Source organism: Prionailurus viverrinus, chromosome B3, assembly GCF_022837055.1.
Source record: "Prionailurus viverrinus isolate Anna chromosome B3, UM_Priviv_1.0, whole genome shotgun sequence".
Taxonomy (NCBI): domain Eukaryota; kingdom Metazoa; phylum Chordata; class Mammalia; order Carnivora; family Felidae; genus Prionailurus; species Prionailurus viverrinus.
Genome location: NC_062566.1, coordinates 61,220,327 through 61,233,249, shown reverse-complemented (window position 1 = coordinate 61,233,249; position 12,923 = coordinate 61,220,327). Strand labels below are relative to the sequence as shown.

The 12,923-nt window shown below is 39.0% G+C and overlaps 1 protein-coding gene across 9 annotated transcripts in view; it reads right to left on the bottom strand.

Moving 5' to 3' along the window:
- Positions 1–12,923, bottom strand: part of MEIS2 (Meis homeobox 2) — a 209,411-nt gene that overhangs the window by 184,191 nt on the left and 12,297 nt on the right. For all 9 annotated transcript variants that reach the window (XM_047861657.1, XM_047861659.1, XM_047861653.1 and 6 more), the window contains one exon: positions 9,200–9,314. In XM_047861657.1, the coding sequence (XP_047717613.1) occupies positions 9,200–9,314 (115 nt within the window). The remainder of the gene's footprint in view (positions 1–9,199; positions 9,315–12,923) is intronic.

Sequence of the window (12,923 nt, the reverse complement as noted above, 5' to 3'; positions counted from 1 at the left end):
GTGAGGCCTAAAATTCAAGAATTACTTCCAGACTCTTTACCTGTGTGTGAAGACCAATGACTTCCCCCAAGGTCAATCTCATCCTAAACAAGGAGTACAAGCAAAATGGACCCTGAGTTAATCATGGGAAACTATTGACCACATTAAGCAACTTTCCTTATTAGGTTTGCCATTACATTAAAAGATACATCTACATACTTATTTTTGTAAAGATAAATAACATAATGAAAGGAAACCCCATCTCCAAATTCTGACTCTATGTGCATAATTTAAGACAGCATTAAGAACAAATAAGACAAGTCCTATTTTAGGTACTATCTTAAAATACTACTTAGAATAAGAATCGAAAATTTAAGAGCCTACCTATAACCAAAAGAATTCTAAGTTTGAGTTCAGGGTACATAGACTTATTTAAGGCAGTGTTGTATACAACAAAGTTTCAGTAAAAGGAAACAATTTCTATTATCTCTTAAGGATTTAATAGCATTTGATCAAATGTATCAATATATTCAAAATAGCTCATTTATGTTCAGGTGTACATCACAGAGTCAATAAGAACAAGGTTTCAATTAACCTGTCCATCTTAAAACAAAACAAAACACAACAAAACAAAACAGGGGCGCCTGGGTGGCTCAATCGATTGGGCATCTGACCTCAGCTCAGGTCATGATCTCGCAGTATGTGAGTTCGAGCCCTGTGTCAGGCTCTGTGCTGACAGCTCAAAGCCTGGAGCCTGCTTCGGATTCTGTGTCTCCCTCTCTCTCTGCCCCTCCCCTGCTTGTGCTCTGTCTCTCTCTGTCTCACAAATGAATAAATGTAAAAAAAAAAAAAAAAAAAATTAAAAACAAAACAAAATCTGAGGATTTGTTTACTGATTCAAAAGTGGACCTAATATTGCTAGACAGTTGAATAAATGATAATCCCTGCAGTGGAAAAGCAGACAAAGAGACCAGGAACCAGATAATTATAACACAAATGTGAAAAATGCTATGATAGAAGTAGAAAGTGCCATTGGGGTGCAGAGAAGGGAACACAGGCCTATCCCTGGGCAAATCAGGAAGGCTTCATGGAGAAGTTGATATGAGAATTGGATTTTCATCAGTAAGAATCCCCCAGGCAGAAGACAGACAGGGACACACTTTCTCTACATTTCCCTCCATCATTTCCCTCTTCAAGACCTGGCTTCTCAGCCCGCTGAGGGATTTTTTTTTTTTTCAACGTTTATTTATTTTTGGGACAGAGAGAGACAGAGCATGAACGGGGGAAGGGCAGAGAGAGAGGGAGACACAGAATCAGAAACAGGCTCCAGGCTCTGAGCCATCAGCCCAGAGCCCGACGCGGGGCTCGAACTCACAGACCGCGAGATCGTGACCTGGCTGAAGTCGGACGCTTAACCGACTGCGCCACCCAGGCGCCCCCGGCTGAGGGATCTTAATGCTGTATAGCAAGAGCTACTAAAATGGCTCACTTTCATTTTAATGAGGAACTAGATTTCAGTGAAGTCTCATAGTTGTTTTCTTGTTTGTCATTAGAAAGGGAGTGAATAGTTCAAAACTACTGAGGGATAAATTTGGTAGATGAAAATGGTTTATATTATTGTCTGCTGTGACATCAAAATATTTTTAAAGGCCAAATTAAAAACAAATGTCAACATAGGAAGATGAATTCTCCCACTAATCCTGCCTCCCCCTTCTCCCTGCCCCTAAAAAAACAATAAGAATTTCAAGAAACTCTCTGAAGGTAGAAACAAGGAAGAAAGAAGAAGGGGGGGGGGGGGGTGGGAAATAAGATGGCATCATTATAGACTATTCTTCTGAAGCAAAGTAAAGACAATGAAGGGAAAAATAGAACACATGTATTACAACATATAGCACCATAAGGCTGTGTTTGATGCTCTGGAGGGCTTCAACAAGTACTGTTCAGCCAAAAATCAATTGAAAAATCAGCATGATAACAGAGCATGAGTTGCCCTATAATAGCCTTAAGACCCCCAAGGCTATACAAGTCCCTTTCATCTGCCATACTGCACTGACTCTAGGGGAACTTCACTTCCCCTCCCTGAGTACGATGCCCGACTGTATTTCTAACCCAGTGTTTTACCCTCCCTTAGAAAGAGGAGCTGACAAGGACCAATGATGTTTTAAAGTGGTTTTTAAGAATTTTTTTTTCTTTTTGCCTTATTCTTTATTTTTTCTTGATATTTGCACTCAAATTCAACCTCTAATATTAGTCGCAGGACTATCTCCACAATATTAAATGGTCAGGCATAATCTCTGAATAACCTCATAATAATAGTGTTCTCTAAATGCCTTAGCTAACAGACGTCAAACTGGCCCTTAATAAAATCAATAATATGCAAACGTGGCATGTAAGCAATTCACAGCATTGTTATAAATATACATATACAGTTCATTCCAAGATTTCATCTCAATATTTCTTCAATCACTTCCTCACAATGTCTGGTTTGTTCAATTTATATTTCTATTTGGCATTTGGTGCAAACCCCCAAAGATAAGATACATCTGTCCCTTAGTCACAGATCTTGGCATTTTTACCTTAACTCAATCGTGAAATGATTGGTTGAATATTACCTTGCTGATTAGCAGGATTTCCTCACAATAAAACATTTTATTTCCAAACTTTTGAACATGACATGAGATGTACCAACTCAGCAGTGACATATCAAAGCTTAAGGAGGACATATAAACACCCTGATCTGTGCGAGGGAAGGAAAAGCTAATTGGAAGTCAGCTTCCCTGTGATTATCAGCTTGTTTATGGGGAGGGAGGACTCCTCTGAATGGCCCTGTAAATTCATCCCTGATTATGGCGTTAAAACCAGAGTTCATTTCCACAAGCTCCCCCAAATCCCCCACCCAATCCATTTTGTTTAGTTACAAAGGGTTGTGCACTACTTTCAGAGAATGACAGTTTTTCATGCTGATTTTCTCCAGTTTCAAGAAAAATTAATCAGCTGCACAAGCCAGTTGTCAGATTTCACTTCCCTCATGGCAGAAAGCACACATAGTCATTGTCTGCTATAAGAATAAATTTTAGTAATCTTTTCCCCATGTCAATATGAATATTAGACTGACCCAATTAATATGAAATGCTTCTTTGCTGCTGGAACAGACAGTGCTACAGAAAGAGCCATTTGCACAACCTGTTCATGATTATGGGCCATAAGGACACAAAGATGGCACACACATTTGTGGACCATCTGAATTCTTATACGGAAAGGGGAGGGGGAGGGGGGAGCGGCATGACGTTAGCGTGACTGTCGTGGGTCATGTTTTTTAATCCGTAGTATCGGACATGTAACACAGCAACAAGAGCTGATCATTTTGTTTAATCACCTTCTGGATCTTTGCCAGATGGTCTCTATTGAGAGCGCTGCAAACAGAGAGAGATGAACTGCATCTAACACGCCACCAGAGCTTTCCCGTAAATGTCTGAGAACTGATTCCAACAAGAATTTAGTCTCAGAGCAGAAAGGGATACATTTAAAAACTATGTGCATTAACTATACTTTTCCCCATAGAATCCTCACTTGGCATGAATAATTTACCCACTCTTATGCTAATGGGATCATGAAAGTATCCCTGTGTCTTTAGTGCAGCTATTCTCAGCTTTCAGTAATTACCCCACCCAGTGAAAATAACATGGCTTCTGCATTGAACGGCAGACTAGTACCTGACAATTAGAAAGATCATGGCTGACAGTGGAAGGGTCCAAAACTGGACAGAGAAACCCTTGTGGCCCAAGGAAGAGTGTAGACATAAAGTCTACAAGGCTGGCCATGGGGGAGCCATGCGGGGGGGGGGGGGGGGGGGGGGGAGGGGAGGGGGCGGGGATGGGGAGGAAGGGTGAGAAGAAACATTTTCCATTGTCAAGCTTTGCGTTCTCTGACTTATTATCAAGATTTTACTTAAATAAAAATGTGTTTCTCTTTATATCACTAAGTGTAAAAGGCATTCCTGACAAGTTTTGAAGAAAAAAAGAAACAATATCCAAGAAGAAGAACTAGAGTTATCTTTAAAGCACATCTGCATTAAGTATTTATTTGATCAGAATTGTTTAAAATCTAAATAGTGAAAAATCCTCTGCATTTTGCTTTTCGGAGGGAAAAAGGATTGTCCAAAAAAAAAAAAAAAAAAAAAGGAGAAGAAGAAGAAGAAGGGGAAGAAGAAGAAGAAAGAAAGAAAGAGAAAGAGAGAAAGAAATAAAGAAAACTCATTTTCGACCTCTGTCCACAAAACTCCATGTTAGGTAGTTCACTGTGTAAAAATTATCAGGCTAAAACATCTGGGAAAGAAAGCTATGAAACAGCAGGGAACGTGGCTGGTTTATTGTTTATCTTTTGTTTATGAGGCAGTATTCAAGTTTAATTACTACTCTAAATTAAACTCTAACTGGCATCAGGAGACATCCCTTTACATGACTAAGTTAAAAAAAAATCTAGAAATCCCAACTCTGGGTTTTTCAAGTAAGTTGATACATATAGGAAGAAATTACTCAAAATTAACAGCAATTATAGAAAGCTTTTAAGCATTTATGGGCACTATTACATGCTCCTAGAGCATTTATTTATTAGAAGAATTTAATTTCATTTCTATGGGGGGGGGAACAGAATAAAAATGCAACATAAATGTTCCATATACAATAGTTTTTTCTGTGGGAATGTTCAATTATCAATTATATTCTCAGAGAATTTTTTGATACAATTAGGAAGACAGGAAGGAAAAGAAATGTCATATATGTAGCATAACAGTGAGTGACCAGTTTTGGATGAACTTAGCTCTAGGAAAAATAAAAGTTAAAAGCAACTAGAAAAAGATTATGCCAGATGGCATCTGTCATATTGTATTTAGGGTTATTTTAAAGAAATTGCCGCCACTATGAAAACATTCCATTGACGGAGTTTTCCTAGACTGAATAAGAAATCCCAGTAGAACATATTCAGGATCCACTGTAGGTTGGTTTGAGGTTTTGCTCCCTCCTTTAAATGTATAACTGGGATATTTGGGTGGGGAAGAAATCTATTTCATAAGTGTAGTACGCATTACAAACTCAAAAGTGTAATTAATACTATTTTAGAAGCTTGCTTACCTATAAATACATCCAATATAAAGGGGGTATTTTTTAGGTTTCGACACCATGATTGGTAAAGAACTGCATAATAAATAAACAAATACCTAGCTATGAAATAATAGTCTTATTGCCTGGATCATAGTTGGAGACATCAATGGGAAGGGTTTGATAGGTGGCAGGCAGAGTCGAGGGGAATTATGCTGGCTTGCACAGCCCTGTGTCCTGAAAGATTAAAGAAATATAGATGCTAGTATGCTAATGTATTTAGGTTAAACTGGGTCTGGCAACAGTATGGTTAACGTGCGTGTGGTGTGCAGTGTGAGCTCAGCAGTTACTGGGCCAACTGCCTCGGTATTTCTGGGAATCCTGCCTATTCACAGTGCAGGGATTGTTCAATTGCTGCAAAATGTACAAAATGAATTTTACAAAAATGAATTGTAAGGAAGGCCCCATTACAACGATTTTACAGCAAAGATGTCAACATCAATTTTTCTTTCATGCATAGCTAATGATTAAAACAGCATATTCCATTTGCCTAAGACAATTTATTTCATATTGGCACATCAAAATATTGAAATACAAAGTTATCTTTACTCTACCCTTTTTATTCATTGCTGCTGAACCCATACCATTGTTCAAACCAGGAAAAATAAAACAAACTTGGCACGAAATACTTAAAACAAAGGCTCATCAATATTCTCCAATTTGTCAACATCTCAATTACAGCACTGGAAAAAATGTAAATTTCATGTGCTCTAAACACTGAGGGGTCTATTCTCTTGCCAATTCACATGCGTAACTCCCATCAGCGTTAATGGGAGTTACACAAACCCATCAATAATAATAATACTTTGTACATATATTGTGCCTTTCATCTAAGGCTCTCAAAGTGCTCTATGAACAAGGAGGCTGCTTCCTAGTCTTTACTCTGGCAAAATACACAATGAAATACAAAGCAGCTTTTGACTCAGCAGGTACAGAATTAGGGACCCCAAGCCTTATTATCAAGCCCCATTTTACTGATGGGAAGCCAGACACAAAGAGGGCCAGTTACTTCCGCAGAGTCCCCAGTCTGTACCCTAATTCTATCCCTGAAAAACCAGATTTCTTTCTTCATTCTAATGTGACTAACAAGACAAACTCCCTCCCTTTGGCTGCTTTTAGCAAAAGAAATCAGAGTGAATGAAAATCTGGTTCATATTTATATAGTTTACTGCTAGGCATGTGCTGTTTGAAAGATATAGTAAAGTCGGGTTTTATATTTTACCAAGTTTGTTTCTTACAATATTTTTAAAATTTGATTTTTTTCCCCCATTTGGTTTGTGGCACAAACACTAGAGAGTAAAAGATGACCTTTCACCTGTGTAACTGTAGCTCTTTCACTATCAAGTCATAAAATGAGGTATTTTTAGGTTCCAAAGCAAAGACGTGTATGAATCATTTTAGTAAAAATATTCACGAAAAATATAAGGCAACATAAATGCATGTATTGTTTTATAGCATATGGCTATTAAAGTTTAATTTAAAATGTGTATGAAAACATTGTATTTAGTACAATTCATCCCTATTTTTCCTGTTTATCATAATTTGTTTTGAAACTGAGTCGTTTTACAGTTTTCCATATGCCTGTTGTGCTAATAAATTCTGAATAAGCAAGAAAACTCTTTTCTAACCTACAAACTTGGTTTCCAATGAAACATTATAATATATTTAATGCTAAGAACATAAATTTCTCTTCTAGCTTTTCCATTATACATCAACCCTAAGATTTAACCTAGGATAAGCATATGTGATTTCAGTCAATATCTCTGTTGACTTTGCCCTGAAGCAGATAATTAATCTTTCCCACAGAAAGCTACTATGGACAATTCAGTGGGCCAAATTTCACAGCACCTTAAATACATGTTTGAAAGACTCATATGGGCATGAGTATGACAAAATACATCCAAGCCTGGCCTTCAACGTGCGGTCTGCCGTAGCAAACAGTGTACCCTTAAACATGTGTTTGGGAACCACTGATGTGGTAAGCCAGGTAGGAAATTCTCCATGTCAAAGCATTCCCTGTGTTATAGGAATCATAAGTTGTTTTGTCCCTCACACTTTAATACAGTAAAATGACTGACTTCCTAGTTCTCGTACATATAAGCTACCATGTCCATTCTTTAATCCCACAGAGATATGATAAAAGGAACAAAATCCTACAGGGATCAAATCCTTCAGCATGGGATAAGTGGGTGCAGCTACCCACAACATAGAGGTTTGTGTGTATCGCTTTTACTCAGTGTGTCAGTCTCAGAACTCTTCTCTTTTCTGACCAAAAACAACAACAAAACAAACTAACCGAAATGATAAAACTCCATGCCTTGCTTGCTGCTGCAACTGTTCCCAGCTCCAAACCCCAGGGTCTTCTCTCTCCCCCTCCCCTTCTCTCTGGTCCTTTCCTGCTATCTCCCTTGCCATAACTCAACCAACCCAACAGAACCAGTCAGTTTTAAATTTCAGTTGGGACCTTCGTGACCTGTTAATGAATCTACAGAGAGGAGAAAAACTCACAGTGTTGAGTTATGCCTGGTGTTGCTAGCTGACTTGGAGTCAGAAATGCTTGAAGCGTTAACGTAATTGCAAGAATGTGAAAAATGAAGCGCTGGGCTCCTGAGCAAAGTGAAAGGTCAAAGCGAGCCTCACACACAACAAGTCTTTGGAAGATAGCCTCATTAGACCATTAAGTCTGCTTCTCTTTCCCCCCTCTTCTGCACAATGTTTAGGGCGTTTTGTTTTTATTAATAGATACATTTCACCCTTTGTGTGATAGCAGTTTGGGGTGGTGGGGAAAGGTGGGAGTCATTCAAAGCTTTCCAGCTTTAACCCTGCCGAGAAGTCCATCACCAGGATATGGAACCACAATTAAGGCATCGCACTGCAGATCCACAGAATTTATGTCCGTGCCATCTCCAAAATGCCTTCCGGTTTGGTTTTCTTAGGTGCAATCTAACTGGTCTCATAAAGACAGTATATAAGCCTAAATAAATACAATTCGCAAGTTCTTCCGCAATTTACCATCTCGTAGTGTTCATTTCTGTATCAGTTTCAAATTTGTTAAACCTAGATTCTAATTTGGACCTAGTCACAGTTAATGGCATCCTAGGAGAAACGATGTTTCTACACTCTTCTAGAATACTAGTCATCCAAAATCTGTGGCCAGAAACCTGGAGGAGTGAAGGCACTCACCCTACATCAACCACCCTCTTTTAAATGGCATATAAGACTACAGCTCAAGCTGTTAAACTGTCCTCCACCTGGAAGACTGTCTAATGCTTAAATATTGTGGCCATAAACACAGTCATAATAGAGATGAAATAGACCTAGGAGATCAGACACTATCTAACGTAAAATATTAAAAAGTAAAATCTATACACTTTCCTGGCCCACATTCAATAACGCATCTTCCTTTCAATTATCATTTTTGCTACAGAAGACTCATCCCTACCAATGTATAATTGCTCTCTGTGCAGTAGGTGAGTTTTCCATGGTAAAATTTATTCTAGAGTACACTAGGCTTCCTTGTCATCTGCAGTTGATGCCCCCCCTTGTCCTGCGATTATTCTAATCTTTAGTATTTCTGACAAAAGTCACCATGTCAGCTGAATGAAAATGGGGACAAATAGGCTAAGAATTTCAAAATCCATCTTCCCAAGATAAACTTCCATATAGAAGCCACACCGTTCTCTGAGAGCTCATGAGCACAGATTTGGGCATTTTATGTACTTTAGAGGCATCACTGCTTGATTATAGAGAACTCCTAATGGTGATATGACAAACAAAATAAGCCAGGTCATTCTATTTACTCACACACCGAAGTTAAAGTGTAGATAACCAAATCCGCAAAAGAATTGGCAGAACTACTCAATTGTTTTTGTAATGTCTACTTAAAGATGAGACAGTTCACTTTGATTTTTTTTTAAAGTAATGTAAGTTGAAAGGAAATACTAATATAGCAGCTCTCTAACCTGCCACTCTCCTACTTACAGGGAGGTAGTAGTGATATCATAAAATACTGAAGCTAGTTCGGTTATGTCTACTTTGCACAAGGGAAATGCTTGACCTTTTACCTTGCTCACTGCTGTTGTCTCCACTCTGGGAAGCGTGGCCCCCACTGGAGGGCCCCGGGGTGCCTGCTGAGTGGGTGGACGTTGCATCGTCGTGATCTCGCCAAGATGCAGGATTCTGATGTCAGGATGCCAAGAAATGTTCCCACAGTTACCATTTCAGCCATAAATGAGGAACCAATAGGAAAGGTGCAGAGAAAGACAAAAATGTGTACATATTAGTATTTGTGGACCTAGGCATATACAGACCCCACACTATAGTATGTTGTCTTTTCAGCGATGGGTACCAAAAAGAAGAAAAGATGCTCTAGCATCTTGATGAGGTGATGGTTACATCTGTGTCTACATGTGTTTAAACTAATGGAAACAGACACATAAAAGGGGTGCGTTTTATGATACGCAAATTATACCTCAATAAAGTTAATTTTTAAAGTTAGGGAAAAAAAGCTTTTTAAAAATTTAGAAGTCATTTTTACTCTTGCTGCCTTAATTGGGACACACTCTTCCAAGAAAGAGGCCCAATACTCTTGGATACTAAATTCCAGAACATCTACAAAACTCACGACTCCCTTAAAAACAAAAATAAAAACAAAAACAAAAAACCCCCACAGATCCAAGAACATATGGGACAGCTCTTTGCATCTTTCAGATGCATTGCCCTACACCAACCTGAATGAACTCTGAACATTATCAACTGATTACACAACCAACAGATACAGTGATACTAATGAACAGAATGAAACAACTATGAACTGCTAGCCGAGTGATAAACTGGACAGAACTTTCACGTGAGCTCCATAGAAGCTTAAAATTCACAGGGCAGTGCTTTTTTCCTGGAAGCATGACTTGTTTCAAGGGACATGCAAGGCACACTGAGAAATTATAGCTCATGCTACTTTGCCGAGTGTATTCTTCTCCTGTTCCTCCTCCCCTTTCCTGATCATTCCCAATCCCCTGCTGTTGCTTAAAGGAAAACAGGAATTCTAATGTACAGGAAGGACTTTATCAGCACCACATGAAGGCAGGCAAGAGATGGAATTTCCTCTGGCAGAAACGGAGAGGAGGAACAGCACATGAAACAGACCAGCCTTAAGGCCAGACTATACACTTGTCACCTGCATGTGATGACTTCAACTAAGACCAAAGATCTCCTGGCAAGCAAATTCTTATGGGGGTGGGGGGCAGGGAGATTCTTTGGGGGCAAAATAAAACAAAAAAATCAATCTCTCAAAGTGCATGATTTCTTCTTACAAGAATTGGTAAATAAGGATTTAGACAGACCGATATGCCTATAGGCAACAAGCAAACATCTTGACCATCTGAAAACAATCTTGCCATGTTGTCATTATATATAGTTCATCCAGAAGAAAAGAAATTAGTCTATCACTTTCTTCTACATCAACTCTGTAATGTGTATATAGAATATAAAGTTGTATTAAAATAAAATCAAGAAGCCATGGGGAGACAAAATGGGGACTATTCTTATTTGGAACAACAACAAAAAACCATTCTCTTCCCCTCTACAGGTCTGCTATAAACTGAGTGCAAATTAATAGTTGGCATCTGTGAAAGATGACGAAATGACCCAAAGCTCTATAGATCAGTAATATCTGTATCAAAACAAGGCTACTGGCAATGCCATCAGGCAAGCAACTGATTCCAAGTGGAAACCCCAAGCAGAAATTTTGTGATTATAAATACAGCACAGGTTTAGATCTCTGAAGATAAGTTTTAGAAAGTAGATTAGGGAACAAAGTTGAGTAGAAAGAACTGAAAATCAAGGTTCTGTGCTGCCTGTACTAAGACAAAGTCATGCCTGTGACTTCTCTTTTTATCAGAGTTAGAAACCACTCCAACAGTTTCCAGCTAAAGGCAAAGAGAATACAGGGGCTCTTCAAGCTTTGCAGTCTCTTCGAGTCAGCTGTTTGCTGGATGGTAATCAGATAAAGAGCTAGAAGAATTGCACGGGGGGGAGGTTAGGAAACAATGGCGTGGCATTGGTTTAGTCCTACAACCACACTGGTGAGAGCCTTCTTTCAGAAATAACTGTAACACATTCACCTAGGCTAAACTTTTCAGTGTATACAGCAAGTGATGTTAATTTTATGCACTGCAGTCTTTTTATTAAGCAGGCTGCTAGAAAAGCTCCTCACCCCTCATGAAAATTGCAATAATTAGCCACTAACATCTCAACTATGTTTTAAGGTAAATGTCATCCGACAACGATTATATCATCATTCAAACGAAGCTGGAGCAAGTTGTTCTGTCTGGGCACTAGAGTGGTTTGAACTAACTGCTCAGAAGGACTTCCAGCAACTGAAAATACTGGTTTGTCCTTATCAGTCAAACCTGTGCTGAGTTTTTAAAGACAGACCTCATTAATTTACAATTTAGTATACTTCTTCCAGTGGTTTTCTGAGGAGGAGGAGGTGTTTTCTAAAGTTAAGGAGTGAAAAATAAGCCACATCAGCAAACATTACTTTAGAAGCAGCTGGCTCCTCCAAGGGAGTTGGATCTCCGGTTTTCAGCCCATTCCTAGAATTTGCTCATGTTCACCATTTCACGTGCCATGCCCCTGTCTTTTTCTCTCTTTTCTCCTTCACGTCCTCAAAAATGCTGTCTCCAACAAGTGTCATAAGATGTTGGGTTTCCATATGGAATGTCTCAAGTATTATGACCTCGTTTGGGAGTCTGATCAAAACTAAGGAATACCCACCCTGGCATTCATTTAAGTTGAAGTAGGAAAAACAGATGTATCTCTCCAGGGCTTCAGGGCTGAGAAGCTCCACAAAGTTGTTCACATTCAGCTACACCAGGGTGACTCGATCACCCAGGGGGAGGGACTTCTCTTGAGAGAAGAGACAGGGAGGGGCAAGGCGTGTGAAATGGCAAACATGACAAATACTGATAATCTGGTCCATAAAAAATTGCTACCTTCCTGGTCATAAAAAATTACAACCTATGTGGACAGATAAAGTGTAATCCTTTACCCATAACACTGTTTTTTTTTTCCTTAGACTGAAATATTTGTTTGTATCACAACTTCTTTCTTCTTCTTTTTTTTTCCCTCCCTAGATAGTTTCCAAGTTTACATCCTTCAAGAATAAACTGCCTGGCTTTCTGCCAAATTATATGCAGAAGTTTAGTGAATCTTGAAACCGAAGTGGCATACGAAAGCATGTAAAACACATGATGTATGTGGAAAAGAAGGAGAAATGCTCTCTGAGTGCATGCGTGGGGGTGAGCACTCAGGTATATGCATTCCACTGTGTATGTCCTGTTCTTCAGCCAAAGTATCACGAAGACACCCGAGGGCAAGGACTGAACATGTTTCTATTCCCAGTGGCTTTAATAATTGGGAGTCAAATACGGTACTTTTCTTGCTCTTACGTAATTGCGTTAAAGAGCAGTGTTAGCAGGAGAAAAGCAGTGAATACTGAGTGGAGCACAATAGAAGGAGATGGAAAATAGATACAAGAAGCTAGGTCTCCAGGGGCAGTATTTTCTATTTGCTGGGCTACAGACTCACAGCTGATAATGCAAGTTGTAATTAATATAAAAGCATGAGACAAGATGGGGAGAGCTTGTAGTAGCGGGGCCACAGGAGATCACTCTGCTGCTCTCCTCTGTTTCTCATTTACACACAGCTTTCCCTAGAAAACACAATTCTGCCAGTGTTTTCTCCCTTGAAATTAAAAAAAAAAAAAAATGATTTAGCACCATCATT